Raw genomic sequence first — 16,733 nt, 5'->3', positions numbered from 1 at the left:
GAATGGCCTATGCTCGCTGGTGATTTGGAGTCCCCCCAGAGATATACAGACGACACTGTGAGCAATGAATTACGTTTTACTCATGATTGAATGACGCAGGTGTCTTCTGCAGTGCATGGTAGAACAGGCTGCTAGCCTACTCTATTTTCTCTGGTTTGCAGTTGGATTCTTCTCTGTTTCGAATCTTCAATTGTACCTGAGCAGGAAAAAGGGTGACTTTCCATTACTGAGCAGTTATATCCTTAAGCAATAAGGCACGGGGGGTGATACATGGACAATATACCATGGCTAAGGGCTGTTCTTAGGATAAGGAGTGCCTGGCTAAGGGTAAGGGCTAAGGGCTGTGTATATTGGTCATATACCACAAACCCCCGAGGTGCCTTATTGCTATTATAAATTGGTTACCAACGTAATTACAGCAGTAAAAATAAATGTTTTGTCATTCCCGTGGCATAAGGTCTGATATACCACGGCTGTCAGCCAATCAGCATTCAGGGCTCGAACCACCCAGTTTATAATGTAGGCTACATAGTGAGGGGGATTCATGGTGACATTACAGGGACCCAACAACAACCCACCACCTCTGTTAAACAACCCACCTCTCACCCTCTGTTTATATGGGGCAATACACACAGGGTAAAAAATAAGAGCAATGAAAGGATTTAAAAGAGTTCAGGTTGCCTGGGCAGTATTACTGCCTTGATGCCAACATCCCAGGCAAACATGTAATAGGCCTTGTTATTATATCTGTATTGTCTCTAGGCCTTTATCTAAAAACATAAAGGAGTCATCTAACCTGTTCTAACATGAAGTGAAGAGGATCGTCTGGCCTGTCAAAAACCAGGTTCTCAGCAATCTCCTGAAGAAAGATCACACAAAAAGATGATTAGATTGGAAACACTGTATGCCCATGTTTCATGATCACCAACTTTTGTTTCACTTCAGAATAAGGTGTTTTTCTCACCTGAAAGATCTGAAGAATTTGATGACTTTCCATGTATTTTACAGAGCGCTCATAGGGGTCAAAGTAGGATGGCACAGAACGTGAAGACAGTTCAGCCGTCTCTGTTATAAGTACTTTGTCTGTTGCTGGGTCTGCCATCTAAGCAGAGAAATTATTACATTGTCATTTTTCCATACTGCATGATATGACACTCCAAAAACCTGCATACAGGACTAGGAGGAGTTTCAATGATGAAATTGGCATGAACAATGACCTCTGAAGAATGAAAAAGTGAAATGGTCTGGCAAATGATCCATAACCTGTTTTTAAAAGTGACAGGTTATTAGCACCACTGTCAAGCATCACTAATTTGGACGGTTCTGACTTAGAATATGTGGACAACTACAAATATCTAGGTGTCTGGCTAGACTATAAACTCTCCTTCCAGACTCATATTAAACATCTCCAATCCAAAATTAAATCTAGAACCGGCTTTCTATTTCGCAACAAAGCCTCCTTCACTCACGCCATCAAACATACCCTCGTAAAACTGACTATCCTACTGATCCTCGACTTCTACAAAATAGCCTCCAACACTCTACTCAACAAACTGTATGTAGTCTATCACAGTGCCATCCGTTTTGTCACCAAAGCCCCATATACCACCCATCACTGCGACCTGTATGCTCTCGTCGGCTGGCCCTCGCTACATATTCGTCGCCAGACCCACTGGCTCCAGGTCATCTATAAGTCTTTGCTAGGCAAAGCACCGCCTTATCTCAGCTCACTGGTCAAGATAACAACACCCACCCGAAGCACGCGCTCCAGCAGGTATATCTCACTGGTCATCCCCAAAGCCAACACCTCTTTTGGCCGCCTTTCCTTCCAGTTCTCTGCTGCCATTGACTGGAACTAATTGCAAAAATCGCTGAAGTTGGAGACTTATATCTCCCTCACTAACTTTAAATATCAGCTATCTGAGCAGCTAACTGATCACTGCAGCTGTACACAGCCCATCTGTAAATAGCCCAGCAAATAGCCCAGCAAATAAATACCTACCTACCTCATCCCCATATTGTTTTTATTTACTTTTTGCTCATTTGCACACCAGTATTTCTACTTGCACATAATCATCTGCACATCTATCACTCCAGTGTTAATTTGCTCAATTGTAATTACTTCGCCACTATGGCCTATTTATTGCCTTACCTCCTCACGCCATTTGCACACACTGTATATAGACTTTTTTTTCTATTGTGTAATTAACTGTAAATTTGTTCATTCCATGTGTAACTATGTGTTGTTGTTTGTGTCGCACTGCTTTGCTTTATCTTGGCCAGGTCGCAGTTGTAAATGAGAACTTGTTCTCAACTAGCCTACCTGGTTAAATAAAGGTGAAATAACAATAAAAAGTGACAGGTTGTGAGAAATGAAGAAAATAGAACGTAGGTAATTGCGTTCTCTCGCATTACTCTATATCAGCACATAACTTCATGAACAGTAAAACGAAATTACTGAAATTCATTGACAAACACCCACCTTTTCGTATGACAAGTTATTGTTTTTCCTCAGTTACTACAAAATGTCAATGCCACTGATCTTTAGGCGCAGTGGTGGCTGAATGTGAACCTCCCCGGGGCGGGTATTTGACGTTTCCCCAGCAACTGTAAACAAGAGCTTTTGTGAAGTCATTTATACAGCTTTCAACGGTATAGAAAGGCGCCCAGTTGTGAATTTGAGCTATTGCAGAGGACACCCGTCTGTCTGCCTAGTAGTAAAGAAGTGCTTGATACGGGATGCCTTAGCAATATTCTTCCAATACCTTATTTTCAGTTGAACAATAGGCCTATATAAAATGTTTTATTATATCAATCATTCATGGAACAGCTCCAAATGCCACTTATTGCTGAAATAATTTAGTTCATTGCATCAATAAATGGTGCTGTGTTTAACATAATAAATAACTGTAGAAACGATTTAGACCAGATGAATCCATAAAAACGATTTAGACCAGATGAATCCATAAATATGCCTGTAATGCCTAATTGATTTTAAAGTGTTAGGAAATGTTCAAAAGAATGGTCGTTGTATTCATTTGGTGTCATGTCTACAACCGAATACTGTTTTTATATGTAGGTTAATAGTCTAGCAGTTAACAGCCTCTGTGACACTGAGTGTCCTCCCCTGAACCCGAACCCGTAATAAAATCACATACAAATATCCGCCAGATGGCGCTCGTAATCAACTAAAAGTACACGTCTCACAATATCCGGAAATCTACAAATCGGGATGAACATTTAGGCTACTGCCGTAAGAAATGGCGTTTGTTTGACGCAACACCCAGCTAGCTATACTGTACATTGTTTGTAGTTATGAGATTTGTCTTGCTGTACTAAGCGAAAAAGGAAATACGGTTATTTCATTTTAATGGGCTACATTTGCTCAATGGTTCTCTTCCTGTTGTCTTTCATAATCTAATATAGTAGGCCGAAGCACGCGCATAATTATTATGCTATAACACGTAGCCCAATTATCCTACAACATAGCTTTATTCATGAAACATAACCTCCTGATATAAGTATCATTCCGTATGAGAACGTAGATGATACTTGGGATTTTGCAGATACGTTCAACATCGTGGTGTTTGTTGCCTGCAACTAATACCCCACGTTTAGAATATACAATAAACATTAACTTCAGCTCCGTTTAAGGTTGATTATTCCAGTCTAGACATCAGACAAGCGCGCGCGCACACACCACACACACCTGTCACTGTCTAGACGAGGAGGGGGCACACGGAGGGGGTACGAGGAAAGGGGGGTCACTATTTCTTTATTTCTTGCCAGTCAGAACATACTGTAGGTCTGTCTACATGTGAACGCATTGGAGAACAACATTTTTTAATATTGCTTTACTCAATCTGATTGGCCAGCTAAACCGTCAGCATTTTTTCCCCCACTTGGCTTGAGGTCAGCTAGGGACGTTGAAAAATAAATAAATGAGAAAATAGAAATGCGTAGAAAGTAAAAGACACGGCAGGCAATCTAGCTTGTTGGTACTAAAAATGATAGGCAGGTACGTCATCCAATATAAAGCTGCAAACCAATCGGTAGCGGTTACTGACAACGACATTGTCCAATGCAAAGTACAGACACATGATCGACATAATTCTCAATTGACTGCCCTTTTGGTCGAGGATGGAATATTGAGAGTTGAGAGTGCTTCTGTTTAAATTATAGACCAAGTCATAATTCCAATATAGGCCTGCTTCATTATATTTTAGGATAAAAGCTTGTGAGACGAAATAAACACTTGATGACCACTATAACAATGATTTCCTTAGAGAACATTCTGCGAACAAGACATACATTCTACATGGATGAGCATTTTAAGACCCAGAGAGCAGAATTTAATTAAGAAACTACAGCCTTCGGTTGTCCATATTGGATCAAACAATTTCCCCGTCTGCGTAGGTGGAACATTTACTATTTCAGAGCCCCAATGGAGCCAGTTTCACCGTCCCACCGCGCTCCGTAGAGAGGGTATACGACTCAATGATTGGGGCAAAACCACGCTGACCGATATATCTTCCAACCTACACCGCTCAAGAGATGGCTCTCTGTTCCAATCGTAAATGAAAAGGCGTGCCTGTCCAAAATATTCAACGTATAGTTAAAAAATGGGTGGGTACATTTTAAACTCGTTTAGGTCCTCTATGAAGGTAGGCTGCAGCGTGTGTTTATTGATGAGATGAAAGAAGATGGAAGTGAGAAATGAAACAAAGTAAGGGAAAATATTAAAAAACTCGAAGCCTTGCCGGGGAAAAACCGGGGAAGCTGCAAAACGCTGTCGCCACTGGAGAACAAGCTTAGGACAGCAGGTAAGAAATAGGAAAAGTGAGGGAAGGGGCGGGTGTTAATAGTATCTATGTTAGGCTATTTATAAGAAGAGAAACGACAGTTATTCCCAATATATGAGATATACAAAACTTAATTGTAAGTGAAGCTTAGAACATAGCCTACGGAACATTTTCCGCTGAGTTCCATTGCCTCCATTTCTTGATTTCCCACCAAAATATACATCAGAATCAAAAAACTTTATTTCATTCTAGAGGCTCATTGAAGTAGAATTTAAATGCAGAATGACATATGCTATTGTGGGGTTTATTGATTGCAGACAGTCTAGTTTTACAATAGCCTGGTCCGTTTACATTGCACCCGACAAAAAAGACGCGCTGCACACTGTCATGACGTCCCAGGTTGTCATCTGTCATTATTCTCAACATCAATGCTTATTTCCTTAGTTTTACTCCTTCCGATTTTTGACAGAGATATTAATTGTGTTGACTCAGTTCTACTTCTGTCTGTTTGAAAACGTCATTATGAATGAGACACCATGGTTAAAAATGGATGAGACAAGTGAGACAAAATAAGGATAATTTGCTCGAAACATCTGGAGTCCAGTGCAGGCGGTGTAGTAAGAAAAGCGGAATAAACACATTTATAATGGTCTTTAATTTGTGAATGAGAAGGAGCGGGCATGCAATTTAAAACCACCATGTAACTCAGTCTGTTAGCTATTTTCCCGGACTATGCCCAAATTTGCCCAACCTTTATCAAGTCAACACTTGTTGGCACGAAATAGAAGTAAAATTGCAATAAAACCCTCAAACCAATGTTTTGGCACATGCTGTACCAGAAGTTAAAATTGGGATGCATGGTGTCTGACATTTGTCAAATTAAATTATACATTAACATCTGCCTGACTCAGAAAGGTAGCCTACATTTTGAGCCAATATCCTCCGCTAAAAGTATAAAAGACAGTGCTGATTTAGTTCACCGATAAAATAAAGATTGTCCATCTGCTCTGGATTTTGGTGCCATGTTTTACAAAATGAATGCCCTCTTTTATTGTCACGATCTGTGTTGCGCAATTCCAGCTAGGCTATATTAACGCACATGACCGTATAGGAAATTAGAAGAGGGACCATTTTAAAAAGATTTTAATCTAGAAATAATATACGAGTAGTTTATAATCTACTTCTCACCATTTCACCCATAAATGTGGCCTATGAGAGACCGTCCGATTTGTATTATAAATTACAGCACACGGGTGCTTGAGATAGAGCATTTGTTCATCAAGAGGTTGTCTTATCCACTGAGATGTGGGCCTACCCCCGAAAACACAAACAGTTTTATTAGTTTTAACAATTTTAGTTACGATTGATTAGACAGTTGATCACTTGGGCAAAACATCCTGTCCATCTCTCAAAGTTGTTGAGACTGTTGCCTCTGCGCCGCATGTGGATTTCAGCACCGGACTTGGGCATCAAGGTTAGGAGTATAGCATATTAGAATGAAACGGCAGAGAAACATCAATCTTCGAATCTTTTGAGGTGATTGCAAAAGATAGGACTCACACAGCACCGGTTAGGGAGTTGACAGCACATTTGAAACACTCAAAGAGATGACCTTGGAGGCACGATTGACTCAGTATGAGCCCCCTCGGTAGGCCTATGTGTTGACTTGCTCAATATTAGACCAAACTCGGACTACACTATATGATCATATCTAACATCTAAATTTTTTTCGCTGAAATATCAGATTTTGCATAATGGTACAAATGTTGCACGTTGAAGGGGTTTTTGGGTGAATAATAGGCTACTGTAGGGCTATATCACGTCGTCCATTATGTCAAACTTTATTGAATCAGTTAGAGATTGTCCACAATGTCCTTTTCGGATAATTACATTTTTAAGTAGAACTTGTTTCGGTTCGGCTTGTATCCCATTCACCCCCTTACAACTCCCTACTAATGGTTATAGACTACTAATGAGTATTTTCTGTCCTATAGACTATATATAATAGGCCTACTTTATGTAGCTTGATATACCGGTAACTCCACAACAGAAACTTTGCTTGGCACTGTGAGTTGTGACGAATGACCGGCCACACGTTTTGACCGCGCATCTACACTGGCTGCTACTGACATGCGTGTGTTGCATGTCGCATCTCCTCCCAAATACATGTAATTTGGTCGTACTTGTGACGTCATAGACCACACCCAATGAACGTTAAATTGCGATCAGATATTTTGTGGATATATAAAAACAATTAGGCTCAGAAGTAGCGTATCACTATGGATGTTCAATTATTATTATTATTATTATTAATAATATTATTGAGGGTGCCATAAATTGCTGGTATGCAGTCTGTGCTTTCAGAGAGTTGTGAATTACTAAGCACCTATAACTCTGTGAGTTTTATGAGGTTATATAGTTGACAGGTGTAACCTAAATCTTACACAGGTCTTTATGAAGTGAAAACAGATTCAAAATTAATTCACAGCCTTTCTTTGGCCTGATGCCAATATGTCTCATTGTTGGGCCTATACTGCATTGGAGGCCTAAGTCCTGCAAACTTTGGATAACAATCCCTTCACAGAATCCTGAAATTGGTATAGCCCTACATATGGCTAATAGGTTTTCAATAAATGGTCCATGAATCATAGGCTGTTTTCTATATACATCATGAAGAATAGTGTCATGTGTGCTGAACTGTAGTATAGCAAACATACATTGAGGTATCCGTTGTTTGAAATGCCTGTTGACAAGGAGCCTCAAGATACACATCTCAAGATAAAACTCATAACTCAAATGTACATTATAAAGAATAATTGTACCCTCTACTTTTTCTGTATCATGATCCATTTTCCCTTTGATGATGAGATGGAAAGATGCTATTTTATGTTAACTATTTTGGTTTGATATGGCAAGTTTGGACTGAAAACATCCACTATTGTAGTGATTTGAGGATGTGTGCAGAGTATGCTATGATGGATGAAATTGTCATTGTTGTAATAAGTGCCAGTATCGTGAAGTATTGCAATTTAAGCCTGTTTGCTGGCACATTTAGGCCTATTCTTTAGAGGGAGTTTGGCATCCAACATCCATCTATGCTGTTCCATTTCTGTTCAATCTGATTTTCATACAGAGTTCATTAATTGAACCACAACAGATAGTAAACAGGCCCAGTTGTCCCATTGTAATTGTAATAACAATAACAGTGTAACTACATGCACATCATTACATAGTACCTACAACTATCACAACATATTTTCAGTTTGTGAAGGAAAAACCTTTTTATTCTGGCTACAATTTAGAGAGGCTAGCAGAGTTGAAGGAGTTTGTTTGCAAACCAATGTCTTACAAGAACTCTTCATATGAGCAATCACAAAAGAAAAACTGTTAAATTCAAGATGTCGAGCTTTGATTCATATAATAATTGATTCAGTATTTTGTCCATAGCGATAGTTCTGGATTGGCTCACGAAGGCACTGCCAGGACATCAAATGTGATCTGGGATGTCATTGCCAGGTGGGGAGGTTTCGGAGGCGTCCAGTTTAAATTGAAAGGTAAGCCATGTAGCCTATTTGTGCTAACAGAACAAAAGTATGATGAAAATGTAATGGTATACCCTTCAGCTCTCAAGGGTACCACGTGCTTGTTTGTGTGGTTAATTCCATAATCAAGCAATGGGTTCCAAATCTTGTTTAGAAATGTATTTGTTAATGGATTACAAAGCCAGAGGAAAAATGTATTTGCAGTTTAGTATGACTTCCTCTCCACTTTTGCTCAAGCACATAGAAAGGATTCAACCTCTCAGTTTTCATAGTTCCATCTTAGAACTGATGTTCAATCAAAGCTGCCTCCTTGCAGAGAGTGTTCTGCAGGGTTAGCAAGCCCAGCTGTCAGCTCTCTGGCAACTGGTCACTCAAATATTGACATATTGAGATATTTGTAAATGGAGGACCCACTCTTATAGTGCCTCCCCTCCGCAGAACGCTGGGGCCTCCCCTTCTCTTCAGCACAGCAAGCCTTTAAACTGCAGACATAGAAAACCCTCAATTAGCTAAACAACAGCCGTGTTGTTCTCATTGGCTGAGTAAATCAGTAAATGTGAAACTGAGGCTCCCCGACACATTATGTAATGATATTTGAGCATTAGGCTATAATCAACTAAGAAACGTATAATCGTGTGTAATCTGGGGCACGGATGACAATATTGGTCATTTTTTTGAAAGCCCATTATAGGCCTTTCAGGAGCACGCTGTGAGATGTCATGCTGGAAATAGCTCATTTTAGTCCTGAAATATATCCTGACAATTTGAAGATGTGTAAAATTCAGTAACAAGTTTACATTACCATATCATGTCCTCTTAAAGATACTTCAAAAATATAATTGTATTTGTCACATGCGCTCGAATACAACTGGTGAGGACTTTACAGTGAAATGCTTGATTACGAGCCCTTCCCAACAATGCAGAGTTTTAAAAAGAAAATAGTAACACAAGAAGAATTAAATAAAATACACGAAATAGCGAAATTCAGGGAGTACCAGATCAATATGGAGCTATATACAGGGAGTACCAGATCAATGTGGAGCTATATACAGGGAGTACCAGATCAATGTGGAGCTATATACAGGGAGTACCAGATCAATGTGGAGCTATATACAGGGAGTACCAGATCAATGTGGAGCTATATACAGGGAGTACCAGATCAATGTGGAGCTATATACAGGGAGTACCAGATCAATATGGATCTATATACAGGAAGTACCAGATCAATATGGAGCTATATACAGGGAGTACCAGATCAATGTGGAGCTATATACAGGAGTACCAGATCAATGTGGAGCTATATACAGGGAGTACCAGATCAATGTGGAGCTATATACAGGGAGTACCAGATCAATGTGGAGCTATATACAGGAGTACCAGATCAATGTGGAGCTATATACAGGGAGTACCAGTACCAGATCAATGTGGAGCTATATACATGGAGTACCAGTATCAGGTCAATGTGGAGCTGTATACAGGGAGTACCAGTACCAGATCAATGTGGAGCTATATACATGGAGTACCAGTACCAGATCAATGTGGAGCTATATACAGGGAGTACCAGATCAATGTGGAGCTATATACAGGGAGTACCAGATCAATGTGGAGCTATATACAGGGAGTACCAGATCAATGTGGAGTTATATACAGGGAGTACCAGATCAATGTGGAGCTATCTACAGGGAGTACCAGATCAATGTGGAGTACCATATCAATGTGGAGCTATATACAAGGAGTACCAGATCAATGTGGAGCTACATACAGGGAGTACCAGATCAATGTGGAGTACCATATCAATGTGGAGCTATATACAAGGAGTACCAGATCAATGTGGAGCTATATACAGGGAGTACCAGATCAATGTGGAGCTATATACAGGGAGTACCAGATCAATGTGGAGTACCATATCAATGTGGAGCTATATACAAGGAGTACCAGGTCAGTGTGCAGAGGTACAAGGTATTTGAGGTAGATATGTACATGTGTTCAGGGTAACGTGACTAAGCATCAGGATAGATAATAAGAGTCAAATAAAGAACAGAGTAGCAGCCCTTTGGAATATGAACATGTAAAGAGTAGCCTTTACCTAAAGTTCTAGCAGAGGAGGAAAAGTGAGCTTAAAATATTTTGTTCAGTAGTAATTGTCTGAGCATATACTCTATGAAATGATTTCATCTTAATAGTGCTATTTTCCCTAAATTGTGTGACACAGATTTCTCTCACAGGCCTAGCCTACATGTAGAAATGTTGTGTGACACAGATTTCTCTCACAGGCCTAGCCTACATGTAGAAATGTTGTGTGACACAGATTTCTCTCACAGGCCTAGCCTACATGTAGAAATGTTGTGTGACACAGATTTCTCTCACAGGCCTAGCCTACATGCCGAAATGTTGTGTGACACAGATTTCTCTCACAGGCCTAGCCTACATGCAGAAATGTTGTGTGACACAGATTTCTCTCACAGGCCTAGCCTACATGTAGAAATGTTGTGTGACACAGATTTCTCTCACAGGCCTAGCCTACATGTAGAAATGTTGTGTGACACAGATTTCTCTCACAGGCCTAGCCTACATGTAGAAATGTTGTGTGACACAGATTTCTCTCACAGGCCTAGCCTACATGTAGAAATGTTGTGTGACACAGATTTCTCTCACAGGCCTAGCCTACATGTAGAAATGTTGTGTGACACAGATTTCTCTCACAGGCCTAGCCTACATGTAGAAATGTTGTGTGACACAGATTTCTCTCACAGGCCTAGCCTACATGCAGAAATGTTGTGTGACACAGATTTCTCTCACAGGCCTAGCCTACATGTAGAAATGTTGTGTGACACAGATTTCTCTCACAGGCCTAGCCTACATGTAGAAATGTTGTGTGACACAGATTTCTCTCACAGGCCTAGCCTACATGTAGAAATGTTGTGTGACACAGATTTCTCTCACAGGCCTAGCCTACATGCAGAAATGTTGTGTGACACAGATTTCTCTCACAGGCCTAGCCTACATGTAGAAATGTTGTGTGACACAGATTTCTCTCACAGGCCTAGCCTACATGCAGAAATGTTGTGTGACACAGATTTCTCTCACAGGCCTAGCCTACATGCAGAAATGTTGTGTGACACAGATTTCTCTCACAGGCCTAGCCTACATGTAGAAATGTTGTGTGACACAGATTTCTCTCACAGGCCTAGCCTACATGTAGAAATGTTGTGTGACACAGATTTCTCTCACAGGCCTAGCCTACATGTAGAAATGTTGTGTGACACAGATTTCTCTCACAGGCCTAGCCTACATGCAGAAATGTTGTGTGACACAGATTTCTCTCACAGGCCTAGCCTACATGTAGAAATGTTGCCTCACTCTGCTACATAGAAGTTTGTGGACTTGTATTTTGGCTGTTGATATGATTTGTAATTATTTTAACATTCCTAGTTTTGTATTTGTGGTTTAAAACTTTTGTACTTAGCATATTGTAGTGTCATTGCCATTAGCAACCATTATTTGACTACTGCCAAGGACATATGCCTAGTAGGCCAAGGAGGTAATAAGCGTGTGTCTACGTCATGTGAAAGTGTTGGAAAGAAAGTTGAGGGGTATGTGCCTTCCAGTGCTAAGTGTACTACAACCACTGCTATGGGAGTTACTCTATTTTCACAGGAAGAAGAGTTGTTAACACATGTTACTGATGGAAGATGTGGAAGAGGGTAAAACCACAACACTATTTGATCACTAGGCTTGATCATTTATTTGACAAAACTATTAAACGTCACAATAGTGACAAGCTTGTAAACTACCAAACTCTGGTAATTGACTGGTTAGTTGGCATTCAAGCTATCTGAGAAGATTGCCCGCTGCTGTTAACATTCTTACCCTGTGACAGTCACTTAGGAGTCTAATCCTGACTTGAGAAATGGTCATATAACTCAAATAATACTTGAGATAGCAAAACCCAACTGGTTTATCAAGTATAGGTGAGACTTTGTTGAAAGGATTTCAGTTAGGCAATATTCTAGTTTATTTATTTGCCAGTACTCTGTCAATCAGTTTTCTGTGCCAGATCTAAGGTGACTGCTTCTTAAAATGTACAGTGAATCGACTTGATCATCAGATAGATGGGGTGAATTCAACCAAACCCACACTGCAGCCAAGCCGCACCATGGAAAATAACATTTCCTTTTTTATGTCATGTGAGTTTTTTTAGATAATATTTGAGTAAAAAAAAAATAAAAAAAACATTATTATTCAAACCATGCATTTTCTCAGCACTCCCCCCCCCAAATACCACAGTGGGGGGTATTATAGGATTGGCAAACATAGCACTAACACTTGTTAAAATATTTAGTGAACTTTAAGGTAGATTGTCATTTCTCTCATGTGAAGATCTAAGGACTTTGTAACGTACAGACATTTATTGTTTCAGAATCTATTTTAGCCTGTACGGTAGTGTCTCTGTACTTTCTTTGTGTGCTTGAATTCCTTAAACATGTATTTTATTTGGGCTAAAGACAGGGGCATGTAAATACTTCTCCGTCTTACTCTTTAAACATACACGAGGGCTCAGGCATTTCACCGATGCCAAAAATGTATCTTGGTTTCTAATAGAGAAATGGTATGTTTGCCAAAGTGCATGTGTGTCCTTAGCTAACCCTTCTACCCATATGGTTTTCTACAATTCATGGTTAGATCACTGTGTATTCAAAAGGGAAAGTATCTGGAGATGGTTTAAGAAAATAAATCAAATAGAGACTCTTCTGTATCTTTTTGTGGATAATGCCAGAGTAAGTTTATATTCTATTTGTTTACATCTAGGCCTCCTGAAAGGCCTTTTAGGCCCCATGCTAGTGAAAAACACTCTTAGCATAGTGGCCAAAATTGTATGACGGACAAGCCTACAGCTCATTAAAAAAGGCACAGTGACACTGGTGTGCAGTGGAAAAACCTGAGACGTATTATCTACACAATGGCATTTGTGTTATAAAGCCAGAGTTGACCCACAGAAGTCAAGGCTATTAGGACTTTCCACACCTCATTGTTACTTTATTATTAATAGGGTAGCAATTTGTTTTTTGGGAAATAGCCGACAGTCATATCTTTAGATGTTTTGTTTTACCCATGAAAACAGTTAAACCTGCTATTATTAGGAAATCCTTTTTGTTTATGCACAAACAAATCTCTCTTTTCCTAATGAGTATCCACTGAAGAAACAGACGGTCTCTGATTTTTCCATTATTGTTCTTTACGAACACTTCCTGCATGAAATGGATCACGATTATCAAATTATACGGATCATAGACACTTTATAGAAGCTTGCTTCCCAGTATTATTTTTAGGAAGGTGTGCTGACTGATTCAGACAATTTAACATCTAGGTAGCTAACATTTTAGGGAGCTTTTGACAAGTGTGCTTTCTTGTAAGGGTAAGGGAGAACAGGTAACAATGGGGATATGGCCTAACGATCCGGACACACTGTTATTTTTCTTTCAATTGAAACATGTTTGTTTCTAAGAATTTCAGGTCTCTACTTGCCTTTACATGTTGTATCAACTTGCATGTCAAGCACATTAAAAGTAGCTTGTCTTACGTGTTTAATCTCTTATCGATTGTTATGCTGTGTGGGATAATACATGGCAGTATGTTCATGCAAGCTATGGTGGCCTGCTGTAGGACATTTTACACTGAAAGGGACAATTACATTTAGCCCAAGGAAATATTTGGCATAATGACATATACAGTTCCTTCAGAAAGTACTCACACCACTTGACTGTTTCCACATCTTGTTGTGTTACAGCCTGAATTTAAAATGTATTACATTTAGATGTTTTGTCTCTAGTCTACACACAATAGTACATAATGTCAAAGTGGAATTATGTTATTTGATTATTATTATTATTTTTTTACAAATTAATAACAAATAAAAAGCTGAAATGTATTGAGTCAATAAGTATTCAACCCCTTTGTTATGGCAAGCCTTAATAAGTTCAGGAGTAAACATTATGATTATTGTGATTTTGCTATTCATTGTAAATGTTTGTGGTCTTATGTAGCCAAATTGTATCTATGATCATATGTTATCCATTCATGCTTTTTATATGTTCTATTTATATCTGTAAATTAACCAATGAAATCAAGCCACACCCAGCCATGATTAAAGACACCTGTGTGTCCTTTGAAACGATATAAACTAGTGACCCACAGTGTTTGTCATTATACCCTGATGAAAACAGCTCGTCTGTTGAAACATTAGTTATTAGGTTATTACATTTTTGAATCTGAGCTCCTAGAGTGTGCGCCTCTCCTTTTCTTTTTCAAGTGTTCTACTCCGCTAGCCAGCACCTCACCTAAACAGGTGTTCTACTCCGCTAGCCAGCACCTCACCTAAACAGGTGTTCTACTCCGCTAGCCAGCACCTCACCTAAACAGGTGTTCTACTCCGCTAGCCAGCACCAGCACCTCGGTGTTCTAAACAGGTGTTCTACCAGCACCTCCGCCTAAACAGGTGTTCTCCGCACCTCACCTAAACAGGTGCCAGCAGCTCACCTAAACAGGTGTTCTACTCCGCTAGCCAGGTGTTCACCTCGCCCAGCAAACAGGTGTTCTACCGCTAGCCAGCACCTCAGCAGGTGTTCTACAGCAGCACCTCGCCTAAACAGGTGTTCTACTCCGCTAGCCAGCACCTCACCTAAACAGGTGTTCTACTCCGCTAGCCAGCACCTCACCTAAACAGGTGTTCTACTCCGCTAGCCAGCACCTCACCTAAACAGGTGTTCTACTCCGCTAGCCAGCACCTCGCCTAAACAGGTGTTCGCTAGCCAGCACCTCGCCTAAACAGGTGTTCTACTCCGCTAGCCAGCAAACAGGTGTTCTACGCCCAGCACCTCACCTAAACAGCCTAAACAGGTGTTCTACTCCGCTAGCCAGCACCTCGCCTAAACAGGTGTTCTACTCCGCTAGCCAGCACCTCGCCTAAACAGGTGTTCTACTCCGCTAGCCAGCACCTCGCCTAAACAGGTGTTCTACTCCGCTAGCCAGGTGTTCTACTCCGCAGCACCTCGCCTAAACAGGTGTTCTACTCCGCTAGCCAGCACCTCGCCTAAACAGGTGTTCTACTCCGCTAGCCAGCACCTCGCCTAAACAGGTGTTCTACTCCGCTAGCCAGCACCTCGCCTAAACAGGTGTGCGTTTCTTTTGCCTCCAGTAAAAATGTGCTTAACATGTCATGTAATAAGTTCGATGGACTCACTCTGTGTGCAATAATAGTTTTGAACATGATTTTTGAATGACTACCTCATCTCTGTATCCCACACATACAATTGTCTGTAAGGTCCCTCAGTCAAGCAGTGAGGCATTTTCCAATGCCTCACAAAGAAGGGGGCCTATTGGTAGATGGGTAAAAACAAACAAAAGCTGACATTGAATATCCCTTTGAGTATGGTGATTTTTTTTTTATTATACTTTGGATGGTGTATCAATACACCCAGTCACTACAAAGATACAGGCGTTCTTCCTAACTCATTTGCCGGTGAGGAAGGAAACCGCTCAGGGATTTCACTATGAGGCCCATGGTGACTTTAAAACGGTTACATAGTTTTAATGGCTGTGATATGGTAAAACTGGGGATGGATCAACAACATTGTACTTACTCCACAATACTAACCTAAATGACAGAGTGAATAGATGTAAGGCTGTAACACAACAAAATGTGGAATAAGGTGAGGGGTATGAATACTTTCTGAAGGTGCAGGACATGTGGCTGGTCAAGGTTTTATTTGTTCACTGACTATTTGTGTCTGCAACAGCCTTACACATTATCCAGTGGTTGTGCAAATGATAGTTTTTTGCTACCTAGCCTAAATCACACTCAAATGTATTGTCGTTAAATTGATTGATTTAAGAAATACAGTACATTTTACATGTCGTCTTGTGAAGATGATAGCAGCTAGGCTTTAACTATTTCAGAATTTGGTTGTTGCGCTTTTCTTGACAGTTTCTGGTGATCAACGACAAAATATTTGTGTTCACGATTAGCCTATATAATATAATTTCAACTTTATTTTACCAGGTTTGTCAAATTTGTCTTATTTAGGGACCTTTTAAGAGTCCCTCTGTCATTATAAATTGGTTTATGGTTTATTGGATTAGTAAACTTTTAGTACAACACTGTAGTCATCACAGATTATACAGTATGTTTGTCTCTTGATAGTTCACCCTTGCTATTAGCCTAAATCACGTTTCTATTTTCTGAAACAAGCAATGAGCTTCTGGCTCCTAGGCTTCATTGTTGTGAAATAGCTGGCTTTCTTAACAAGTTACCCTTACAACACAGTTATTAATCTATGGGTCAAGTTTATAAAGACCGTATATTTTCAGATTGTCCATATGCATCTACCCA

The 16,733-nt window shown here is 40.0% G+C and overlaps 2 protein-coding genes across 3 annotated transcripts in view; one reads left to right on the top strand and one right to left on the bottom strand.

Annotated features, from left to right (window-relative positions):
- Window positions 1-63: 63 nt before the first annotated feature.
- tex55 (testis expressed 55) lies at window positions 64-2,613 on the bottom strand. Its single transcript, XM_024397829.2, has 4 exons — window positions 2,483-2,613; window positions 965-1,102; window positions 797-859; window positions 64-196 (listed from the first exon to the last, which is right to left on the bottom strand). Exons 2-4 carry the CDS (start codon window positions 1,100-1,102, stop codon window positions 137-139), a joined length of 261 nt encoding a protein of 86 aa, XP_024253597.1. The 5' UTR covers window positions 2,483-2,613; the 3' UTR covers window positions 64-136.
- Window positions 2,614-4,474: 1,861 nt separating this feature from the next.
- The window catches only part of zbtb20 (zinc finger and BTB domain containing 20), a 48,052-nt gene continuing 35,793 nt past the window's right edge, over window positions 4,475-16,733 (top strand). The window contains exons 1-2 of one of the 2 annotated variants that reach the window (XM_024397824.2): window positions 4,479-4,823; window positions 8,250-8,356. The gene's annotated coding sequence lies outside the window, so the exon portion shown is untranslated. Of the gene's footprint in view, window positions 4,824-8,249; window positions 8,357-16,733 lie in introns of both variants that reach the window. The other variant, XM_024397825.2, reaches the window with a different exon arrangement.

Source organism: Oncorhynchus tshawytscha, linkage group LG33, assembly GCF_018296145.1.
Source record: "Oncorhynchus tshawytscha isolate Ot180627B linkage group LG33, Otsh_v2.0, whole genome shotgun sequence".
In the NCBI taxonomy this organism is placed as follows: domain Eukaryota; kingdom Metazoa; phylum Chordata; class Actinopteri; order Salmoniformes; family Salmonidae; genus Oncorhynchus; species Oncorhynchus tshawytscha.
The sequence above is the reverse complement of the archived record's forward strand: the minus strand, read 5'-3'. Positions and strand labels throughout refer to the sequence as shown.

Bases quoted from the DNA above. Each gene is read 5' to 3' on its own strand.
- tex55 (XM_024397829.2), bottom strand. From the start codon at position 1,102: ATGGCAGACCCAGCAACAGACAAAGTACTTATAACAGAGACGGCTGAA. The intron at 860-964 runs GTGAGAAAAACA...ATCTTTCTTCAG, and splicing joins AAATTCTTCAGATCTTTCAG to GAGATTGCTGAGAACCTGGT. The intron at 197-796 runs GTTAGATGACTC...TTTCCTGCTCAG, and splicing joins TTCACTTCATGTTAGAACAG to GTACAATTGAAGATTCGAAA.